Source organism: Triticum dicoccoides, chromosome 4B (genome assembly GCF_002162155.2).
Source record: "Triticum dicoccoides isolate Atlit2015 ecotype Zavitan chromosome 4B, WEW_v2.0, whole genome shotgun sequence".
Classification (NCBI taxonomy): domain Eukaryota; kingdom Viridiplantae; phylum Streptophyta; class Magnoliopsida; order Poales; family Poaceae; genus Triticum; species Triticum dicoccoides.
In genome coordinates, this window is record NC_041387.1 from 608,264,268 (window position 1) to 608,275,657 (window position 11,390).

An 11,390-nucleotide genomic window follows, 5' to 3' on the forward strand; every position below is an offset into this window, starting at 1 on the left:
CATCCAAACTTTAATTTTCCTAGTATACCCTCCGAACATAGAATTAAATAGTACCAGGCGTAGCAGGCATATCACAGTCAACAGAAAAAAATATCAGATGCTACCGGCTCTTAGATGGTACCATGATACAGGCATCCAGGAGCCGTTAGATCTGAGATCCAACGGCATATGAGAAGCTATTGTATCTGTGCGCAATTTTCCGACTCTAGGATTTTATTTTTGTACAATGTTCAAAAGCTCTCAGGGAACCATCAGATCTGAGATCCAACGGCCCAAGAGCCCGGTAGCACCCTATTGGCCAGTAGCACCTTGATACTTTCATCAGAATGATAAATGCGCTGGTGCAAAGCTTCTCGCAGGAGGAGCGCCTCGGCCACGCATCGCATCCATCATCATATACGCGTGCAAAGAATGAAAGACGTTCTTGGGGCGGCGCGCAACAGAAGCAAGGAAGCAGCAGGCATCATAAATGGCACGCACGAGGCAGCGAGGCCGGCGCTTGCATGGCTTGGCCCGGACGAGCAATGGAGGATTCAGGCCCTGCGCGCCCGTCGTCGTGTTGTGTAGCACGACACCCGCGCGCTGAACAATTACTCCTGCACTACGCACAGAACAGATACGCTCCTCCCTCCGTCTTCCTCCTCTGTCTCTACCCGTGTCTGCGTCATTAAGGAACCCGGCGTCAGTCAGAGCTCGGACGACGAGCGGCCGGACGACCCAGCCGCCATTACTCCCTCCGGTGCGCGCCTCGTGTCACGGCCGGTGACGAGGGCGATCCTCACGAGGCCTCCCTCCCCGTCTCAAATTCTCGCCGTGCCTCCCCCCGCGCCCGCGCGCCGCTCCCCGGCGCTGCCGCTTCAAATAGCACCGTGCATTCCGATGAATCTCACCTCTCCATCTCCAACCTCACCGTTGCAAACCACAGCAGGCACCTGCTCGGTTGCTCAGCTAGGCAGCCATGGGTTTCCTCCACCTGTTCGCCTCTCACGTGGTGTTCCTCTTCCTCTCCTCCTCGTTGGTGTTTCTTCATGGCGCCGCCGCGGATCAGGAGGAGGCTCTGCGGACCTACATTGTGCAGCTGCACCCACTCGGATCTACTGGCGGCGGCGACGCAACATCCTCCGACCACGACTGGCACCTCGCCTTCCTCATCAAATCCGTGCCTTCCTCAGCGGAGCAAGATGACAAGCGCCAGTGGAAGCCGTCGTCGCGGCTGCTGTACTCTTACCACACCGTGTTCGACGGCTTTGCGGCGCGGCTCTCGGTCGGCGAGGCGGCAGCTCTGCGGGCGCTGCAGGGCGTCGCGTCGGTGCGCGAGGACCGCCGGGTCGAGCTGCACACCACGTACTCCTACCGGTTCCTCGGCCTCAACGTGTGCCCGACCGGGGCGTGGGCACGCGCGCGGTACGGCCGCGGCGTGGTCGTCGGGGTGCTCGACACTGGCGTGTGGCCGGAGAGCCCGAGCTTCGACGACCGCGGGATGCCGCCGGTGCCGGACCGGTGGCGGGGCGTGTGCGAGACCGGGGAGCGGTTCAACGCGACGAACTGCAACCGCAAGCTCGTCGGCGCGCGGTTCTACTCCAAGGGCCACCGCGCCAACTACCCGACAGACCCGTCGGACGCCGCGGCGCGCACGCGGGAGTATGCTTCGCCGCGGGACGCGCACGGGCACGGGACTCACACGGCGTCGACGGCCGCGGGGGCCGCCGTGGCCGGAGCCAGTGTTCTCGGCGCCGGGGCCGGGGAGGCGCGCGGCGTGGCTCCCGGCGCGCACGTCGCCGCGTACAAGGTCTGCTGGTTTAACGGCTGCTTCAGCTCCGACATACTGGCCGGGATGGACGATGCGGTGCGTGACGGCGTCGACGTGCTGTCCCTCTCCCTTGGCGGCTTTCCCATCCCGCTCTTCGAGGACAGCATCGCCATCGGCAGCTTCCGTGCCACGGTGCGCGGCGTCTCCGTCGTGAGCGCCGCCGGTAACAACGGGCCGGAGCCGAGCTCCGTGGCCAACGAAGCGCCCTGGATGCTCACCGTCGGCGCCGCCACACTGGACCGCCGCTTCCCGGCGTACGTCCGGCTCGGCAACGGCCGGGTCCTGTACGGCGAGTCCATGTACCCGGGAAAAGTCGATTTGAAAAATGGCGGGAAGGCGCTCGAGCTGTTCTACGCCGCCGGTGGGTCCCGGGAAGCGATGTACTGCATGAAGGGCTCCCTCTCCGCGGCCGACGTCGCCGGGAAGATGGTGGTATGTGACCGCGGCATCACCGGCCGGGCAGACAAAGGCCAGGCGGTGAAAGAAGCGGGCGGGGCGGTCATGGTGCTCGCGAACTCCGAGATCAACCGGCAGGAGGACTCCGTCGACGTGCACGTCCTTCCCGCGACGCTCGTCGGCTACCAGGAGGCTGTCGAGCTCAAGAAGTACATCAGCTCGACGCCGCGGCCGGTGGCGAGGATCGCGTTCGGCGGCACGCGGATCGGGCGAGCGCGCGCGCCAGCGGTGGCGCTCTTCTCGGCGCGCGGGCCGAGCGTGACGAGCCCGTCGGTGCTGAAGCCGGACGTGATCGCCCCCGGGGTTAACATCATCGCGGCGTGGCCGGGCAGCGTGGGCCCGTCGGGGCTGGACGGCGACGCGCGGCGGTCCAACTTCACGGTGCTGTCGGGGACGTCGATGGCGTGCCCGCACGTGAGCGGCATCGCAGCGCTGGTCAGGTCAGCGCACCCTTCATGGAGCCCGGCGATGGTGCGGTCGGCGATCATGACGACGGCCGACGTGACGGACCGGCAGGGCAAGCCGATAACCGACGGCGACAGCGGGGAGCGCGCCGACGCGTTCGCCATGGGCGCCGGGCACGTGAACCCCGCCCTCGCCGTCGACCCGGGCCTCGTCTACGACATCGAGCCGGCAGACTACGTGACGCACCTCTGCACGCTGGGGTACACGCAGAGGGAGGTGTTCAAGATCACGCACAGCGCCGTTAACTGCAGCGAACTGCTGCACGCGAACCCTGGGTTCACGCTCAACTACCCGTCGATCGCGGTGGCGTTCAAGGACGGCGGCGGCGAGACATCAACAGTGCTCCGGAGGACGGTCACCAACGTGGGCGCGCCCAACTCGACGTACACGGCGCGGGTGGGCGCGCCGGTAGGGGTGAAGGTCACGGTCGCGCCCACGACGCTGGCGTTCGCGGAGTTCGGCGAGAAGAAGAGCTTCCAGGTGCGGGTGGACGCGTCGGCCGCGGCGGGGAAGGACAGCGCGGAGGGGTACCTGGTGTGGAAGCAGCGGAGCGCGGGGCAGGGGAGGCGGCGCACGGTGAGGAGCCCCATTGCCGTGACCTGGCCCGTGGAGTAGAGGTGCAATTTAGCAGACGATCAGGCATGATCAGCGGCTTGCTGGTAGCTAGTGCAGTGGCTGATTCTTCTCTCCAGTTTGCTGTATCCAGGATCCGATGATATTAGTAGTTCCCCTCTGAACTAGAGCGGGGTAGAAAGCCAACACCTGGTTGGTTTATCGAGATGGATTCCCAAGCCCAAAATTCCAAATCATCTCAATTAGAGAAATAAGTCTGTAAACTATGCATATCTCTTGTGCAACTGAAAGAAGAGAATACATGCAACACCGGTTGAGATAAATGCCCAAGAGCAAGCATGATGATCCATATTAACTTGCTCGACGCAGAGCGGTAATTGTGCAGCGGGCGGCGGTGGCACACCACATGTAGCTGCTGGGATCGCAAAAAACCGATGGCGACGACACATAAGTGACGTCAAAAGTGGTGCTACTCGAGCACCCAATCTCGAGTTCCGGAGTGAAAGCCTAGGTACTTGAGTTGGTTATATACCGGACAATGGTGATGTTTAAACATTGTTAACTTGTTGAAGACATTGCTCGGATATTCTCGGGTTGGTTCTTCAGGTGAAAATCTAGATTCAGGCCTTAGATGGTTGGATCTGGTGATGGTGGCTGTTAGGCGCCGCTTCCTTTATGAATGAGTTGATGTTGCAAAACCTCGTCGTCCGTGTGCTGTCATGAGATGGTTGGTGCGGATATGATCATTGTTGTAGTTTGCCTATCGCAGATCTGATCGTTTTTTGTTTTTCTCTTTTTCTTTTTCCTCGCCTACACATACTAGTAAACTGCACGTGCTTTGCACGTAGTAACCAGTTAAGATGGAACTGAAAGATAGCAGAGGATCCAATTTACGTAAAAGAAAATAATCATTCCAATTTTTAGACCCCTTGTTTCTCATCCATATATAGGATTGGAAAATGTATCCCACTGTACAACATAAGCAAAAGCTCAACTAAAATTTGCAAGAACACAAGTGCTCACAGCTACAAGTTGAACATCAATAACTTATAACCAAATAGGTCATGGCAGAATCCCCACCATACAATTATTGCTATTTGCGAGCTGAGTTTGTTTTCAGGGTTGATTTCACGTATTGTTTATACACAGCTATGTCACGTACAACAATACATATAGATACATAAACTTCTTTTACTAATATTTTTCAAATCCACAACTAAAGAGTGTAGCTCATGCCAAAATGAAGCTGGCATCTAATACTAATGTTGCCTGAAGCATGGATGCTTAGAGCTCAGCACAAGCCTTCACTTCAAGTTCATGATCCATAAAGGCATATGATTCCAATTGACCCTGCCAACATAAGAGTGTATCAAGTTAAGTATTGAGACCAAAAAAAAAAGTGCGAAGAGGTGTTCAATGACAAGATAAAAACAACACCTTCTATATGGTATAAAACCAGTCTGCAATGTCGAACATGGTTCTGTGCAATCTAAGGCTGGCATAATCAAAAAACGTAAATGTCCAAATTTCAGCTTACTAAAGCAAATTCATGGTTTGCACATAAAAAATGATTCGGTGTATTATAAATGAAACAAGGATCCTGATCTAGTCGATGATCTTCTGGACACAAACTTAGAACTACAGCAAACAAAAAAATTGACAATAGTAGCACAATACTCCATTCGTGCTCTCTCTGAACAGAAAACATTATGTATCCATGTATCTGTAGAACAGATTAGAATATAAGGCCTATGTTAATCAAGATTCTAATATATGCGTATATTTATAAAAAAAATCTCAACAATTGTCAACGTACCAATATTATGAGACAAAGTAAAGCATGCTCATATATATGTGAAACAAAGACAGTTCTGCATTATGTACATTTATCGTGCCAAAACCTCCTTATAGACAATATTTTTGGTACTTTTTCCTGATGGGTCGATATCCCTGTTTGGCTTGGCAAGTATTCTTGTTCTTTGCCTTGATATTCCTCGGGACAATGCATCATATAGTTGACCGTGAGAGAACACGGGTTCTGGAAGGTAGATACCAACATGCGGAATTGTTTGACCTTGAGCTTTATTGATTGTCATTGCAAAGCTAAGACGAATTGGAAATTGCTTTCTCTTGAACTTGAAGGGAAGCACATCATCTTCAGAAGGATACAAAGGAATTCTTGGAAGGAATACTCGCTTTCCAGCATGTTGTCCTCCAATAATTTCAGCATCGCTAGTATTATCTTGAAATGCCTTAATAATAAGCCTTGTGCCATTGCATAATCCATGATGAGGATCTAAATTCCGAAGCAAGATCACAGGGCAATTTATTATCAACCTGAGAACATGTGGAGGTAGGCCATTAGGTGTGGGAGAATTCAGAAATTCAGGTGGGTACTGATTGTGAGTATCATCCACTGCTGAATCAAAACTATAGTAGACCTTTTCTTCTCCAGGAAATCGGTCTATAAGCTTCACATTAATTCATCCACGTATTCATTTTTGGTGGAAAGGATGGACTGATACACGCTTATGTTGACCAGTACCTGTCAATTAATTACATGATGTAGATATGTCGGATGGACTGATCGCGGTCTAACTTTTAGCAACCAGATTGATTATGCCAAACCGAAGGATATTGTAAGATGCAGAAAGTTTAAGCTCATCAAATTATTGGTATGAGTTCCGCCGGAAAAATAACAGCATACATTATACAGTAAATATGTAATATTCTACTTATCAGAAATTCCTATCACAATCTGAATTATAAGCATGTTTTTTTATTATATACATATACATGCCCGTTTTGGAGATAAATATAACATGATTAAGTGACAATTCCCGTAATTATTAGAACATGAAGAAATTTATGTTAATACTAAAAAAATAAGACAGAATATTATTGCATTAATATGTACCTTCTGTAATTGAACTGGTGGTAGAAGTACAAGTTTGACTCCCAGATTGTGCATTATCACTAACTGCAGCAGGATTTTTCCTTCTCCGTTTGTACTCACGGTTTCTTTCCAGGTAGGCAGTGCGCTGTTCTAGAGTCATCTCCAAGTATCTTTCCCGGTCATGATAACGCTTATGCTCGGAAGCTTCTGTTGGTAGACTTACGTGTCCAGTCGAAGGAGTATTTGACTGTATGGATATGCCAGATGGATTGATCGATCGTTTTGTCCCAGTAATTGGATGATCCACTGAACCAAGAACTTTTTGTGCTGAAATAAATAGAACATTTCAGACAAACCATGAGCACTCTTTTAATACATAAGGCATAGGTTTTATATAACAACACCTAAGAAGTTGTAATCTTGTTTCAAGATTCTGGTGACCAAAAATATTAAAGACATACCTTGTTTCCCTTTTGATAAACTATGTGAGTCAACCACATTTGTAATATCTTGAAAAGGGGCCCGTACTGGCATTCCAATGGATCCTGCTGTATGGTTACTTGAACTCCATTCACTTTCTTCCTAGATAACTGTCCACACTTGACTCTGCCAAGGCGCTGACCAACATAGTAGACAACATTAGCATAAGCATAGGAAGAGCATGCAGCAGTATATGCACGCGAAGCTTAAGTCACATAAAACTTCTTGTAGAAAACCATTTTTTGGCATATTAATTGACATAAATAATCCAACAATAGACAGTATTGATGTTTTGTCAGTAGAGATTTTGACATGGTACAGTGTAACATATAGCAGTGTTCTCTATAAAAGATCATTTCAAATGTAACATACAGCAGTGAAGATGGGGTTTTAAATGGCTGTTACACTTCTATGAGAGTATGAGAAATGAAACGGAAAAAAAAAACTTTGTGGACATAAACACAAACACGTAGTGGTCAGAGTATGCTTTCTTGATTTCTATACTGAAATACAAAATCTGGGTTCGGATTTATGGCATCTGATACACATATAATTAGAATATATGAAGATCATTAAAGAAATTAGCACCACTTCTATACTTTCTCAAATTGTATCTTACCTCTTCAATATCTAAGATGTTAGTGCGTGAGGTTGAGGATGCTTTGTCCACAGCGGTCGAGCTGCACTGGTATGTCATCCGGCTGCTAGCACTTGCAGCAGCGATGGCCTCCGGGGCGGATTGGCCTGATGCGCGTACGGCCGGAGATGCCAAGAAGCGGTGGCGGCGACCACGAGCAAGGGGTGGTGAGCGCATGAAGGAAAAGCTCCTGTGGCGGCCGAGTTTGAGCGATTGGGGTTGAAAGGGAGGAGGGCTTGCCGCGGCCGGTGGCGTATGGCAGATCTGTCGGGGAGTTGCGGTGGCGCAAGTACAGGGCGACGGCGAGGGAACGGTGAAACCACGAAACAGAGTCTGCTTCGATGAGAGAGAAGAAGAGATGGCGCGGGATTTTTCTTTTGTTGGTATTTTATTTAGGTGGGGACACTCTAGAGCGCGCGCGTCCAAAGCGGCCAAAACCAAAGCGCGCGTGGGCCGGCTGCGAATCCCGGAGATCTCAGCCCTTGGATTCGGTTCGGTTAAGATCTGACGGCAGATCTGGAACACAGCGAGCTGAATCAACGGTTCATGTTTAGCTTGAGATGCTAGGAGGAGAGAGAGGGGACCAAGTCCATTTAAAATTGGTACACTATAGAGCAGTACATATGTTTGGTCTTATATGACTTTGCTATTGATTCAATTACACATGTGATGCTTAAACTTGGCGTAAATGGTTACTTTGGTGCTAGAATTTGCGGCATACATTGAACTGGTGCAGAAACTTGGCTCGGACGTGCAAATACACACATTTGGATACGAAAATGACGCTGATTTGGCATGTCAGCGTGATGTGGGGCCCATTGTCAGTGACTAGAAGGCTTAGAGGAGGTCTGTGGCCTTTTTTGTAAAAACACACTCAAAAAAATTATTACTCACAAAAAGCCCCTATCAACGCGCCAACTGCCATTTCATTTTGACTCTATGACATGTGGGGTCCGCCTGTCAGTACATGAAAATAAAAACGGATCTCACACCTCGCATCTCGAACTAAAGACCAACTGCTGAATAGCTAGCGGTCCAAACCACTCCACCATTCACATTTGCAATGAGAAATACAGATAACATCCTTAATGTAGCACAAGGAGGATGCATGTGGGACTTTTTTCACGGAAAACATCTGATATATTCATCTCCAATCATGTGAGTACAACAAACATCATAAATAATAAAAAAAACTACATCTAGATCCGTAGACCACCTGGCGACGACTACAAGCACTGAAGCGGGCCAAAGGTGCGCCGCCATCATCGCCCCTTTCTCATTGGAGCCGAACAAAACTTGTTATAGTACACAGTCAGAAAGTCGTCGTGCTAAGGCTCTATAGGACTAGCGCACCAGAACATTAACCGCCACCGATAAAGAGCAACGTAGATCGCAATGATTCAATCTGAAGACACACAAACATAGAGGAACGGCGAACAGATCCGAACAAATCCACTAAGGACAAATCCGCAGGAGACACACCTTCACACGCCACCAACGATGCTAGACGCACCACCGAAAATGGGAGCTAGGCGGGTAAACCTTATTATCTTCAGAGAGCCGCTGTCGTTTTGCCTTCCTGAGCAGGACACAAATCTTAACAAATCTTGAAGACACATCTAAAAACGGAGCCCTCCCACAGGCAAGGGTCAGGATCCACCGCGCCCCATGGGCCTAGGGTCACTGAAGCAAGGAGAACCGGCGCGAAAAGTCGGCGGGAGGCAGAGACCCCTAATTGGGGAGGAGGCGGCTGGGTTAGGCACCAATAATTGTTTCCCAATCGACCGGTATAAGCGAACCAACCTGTGGTTGGATGGTTAGAGGGACTGTGGTATTCCCAGCCCATCAGGGTTCAAGTCCTGGTGCTCGCATTTATTTCTGGATTTATTTCAGGATTTCCGATGATGTGCATTCAGTGGGAGGAGACGTTCCCGTCGACGACGAGGCGCCTACGGTGACTTCGTAAATTTCAAGATGATATGCCGGCTCAGTCTTTCGGAGGTGCTCATAGGGGTAGAGTGTGCGTGTGTGCCTTCATAGGGGTTAGTGTATGCGCGTGTATATTAGCCCTTGCGTATGTACTAATATTCAAAACGTGTGGGACTAATATGAGTTGCAAATAGCGTGGCCTAATTTGCACGCACTACTTTTTAAATACATTTGTCAAATGTAAGTGATAAAAATAATGTGCAAATATTATATACAAACAATGATTAGTAAATAAAATTATTTAAATATACCCCCATATATCATAAAAATGTTTGGTAAACACGAACATTTAAATATCTATTAAGTAAATATTTAATGGATACAAAGAAGTTATACACTTGTAACTTATATTTAAATTATACAATATGATGAATACAAACATTCATGCGGTATAATTTTCACTCGTGATTTATATTCGAAAATATTGATAATTTAAATATTAGCCACAAATGAATATTCATATGAAATTACTTGTATTACTCACATAGCCGAGCTACCAACAGAATTACAGAGTCTAACGACCTCATCAGGTCCAGATTCAAGCCACGCCATGGTGCGACTCGTAGTCCTACCAAAGGATGCCAACAAGTGGCTTACATTATTTTGACTACGATAAAAGTAATACAAGAATTCCATTGATCCATGAGTATTTAACATAGCCAACTCTTCATGGACGGGATGTAAACTGAGGCCTTATTTATTTTAAAGAACTGATAAACTAATCCTCTCTCCACTTCATAATGCAGAGCACATTGATTTTTAAAAGGCAAGCTTGACAACCTTTGATCAAAGTTTATAGTGAAAGATGTCTACATCTAAATACCACATACATATCACTACATACATCATGAGACGTATTTTCACATTGTATATATTTGTTATTGTAGACATAAGTAGTTCTCTCTATAAATTTTGTCAAGGTTTATAAATTTTGACTTCAAAAATCTATTGGACTATATTATGAAATGACGAAAATACAAAATTGTAATAAATAACTAAGGATTTGGACTTAGACCTACCAACTTTAGGAATCTATGATTGTTGCATACACTCCTACGGGTGAGGACAACTCGGCACCACAATAGCAACAATATACACAACGTGTGACGACAAGTGAGCATGTGTGGACAATGGCCGGCGGCATAGAAGACCAATGGCAAATACAAAAATGTGGAGCACCCAATCGATCAAAATCTATACCACTATATAATGTAAGAATAACTTTGAATATTAGATAAAGTCAATCAGACGACAAAGAGTTGGCAAATCAAAGTATTGTTGGCCATTGGACATTCTGTTCACTACGCCTAATTTGCCATATGTACAATTTAGAAGACTTCGTAGCTATGCTTAAGCACAATGCACTATATGCACAAATATCAAAAATACATACACTTCTCTTTTTTGTTCTATAATCTTCTATGCTTTTTTTTTGCGAGCTCTTTTCTTCTAAGTGAGTTGACATTGCTTTACTTTATGATTACCAGTGCCAATATGACATCTCAACCCTTTTTTTATTCTTCCATATTTTAGTTCACTCAAGCTTTTTTTGCCCTAAAAGAATTGTCATTGACTTTTTTCTTTGTTTAATTTTTGTTTGACGTTGATAATAATTTTATCAAATAATTTCGTGCATATGTGACTCCAAATATACATGTTTGATTCCTGTAATGTGTGATATTTCAATACTTGATCTTACTTGGTTATAGGTTCCGACCTGCAATACACATGTACATTACTAGCTCAGATCAATTCGTGTCACACGATTGTGGAGGAGTATACATGAACACTTTCTAAATTGTATGGACATTTTGCAAAATATGTGAAGATTTATTTTACTACATGAACAAGGTAGATAATGGCTCAAATTATTTTGAAGCCCGAATACTGTTCTGAAATGTCTTAAACACTTTTAAAATAAATTATAGACACATTTTTAAAATTTAACAAACACTTTCAAATTTCATGGACACTTTTATAAAATCATTAACAGTTTTCAAAAATTCATGAATACGGTAAAAATACTAACTTGAATTATCTAAACATTTGTTTATTTGATAAGAAAGTGAATTAAAAATGAGAGA

The 11,390-nt window shown here is 47.1% G+C and overlaps 1 protein-coding gene and 1 long non-coding RNA gene across 2 annotated transcripts; one reads left to right on the top strand and one right to left on the bottom strand.

Annotated features, from left to right (window-relative positions):
- The first annotated feature begins 905 nt into the window (after window positions 1-905).
- On the top strand, window positions 906-3,609 carry LOC119294007 (subtilisin-like protease SBT1.2). Its single transcript, XM_037572298.1, has one exon. The coding sequence runs from the start codon at window positions 959-961 to the stop codon at window positions 3,344-3,346; it is 2,388 nt and encodes a 795-aa protein (XP_037428195.1). The 5' UTR covers window positions 906-958; the 3' UTR covers window positions 3,347-3,609.
- Window positions 3,610-4,384: 775 nt separating this feature from the next.
- LOC119294008 lies at window positions 4,385-7,661 on the bottom strand. Its single transcript, XR_005143294.1, has 4 exons — window positions 7,300-7,661; window positions 6,662-6,817; window positions 6,222-6,527; window positions 4,385-5,641 (listed from the first exon to the last, which is right to left on the bottom strand). It is a non-coding gene; the product is annotated as an uncharacterized LOC119294008 (long non-coding RNA).
- Window positions 7,662-11,390: the final 3,729 nt, after the last annotated feature.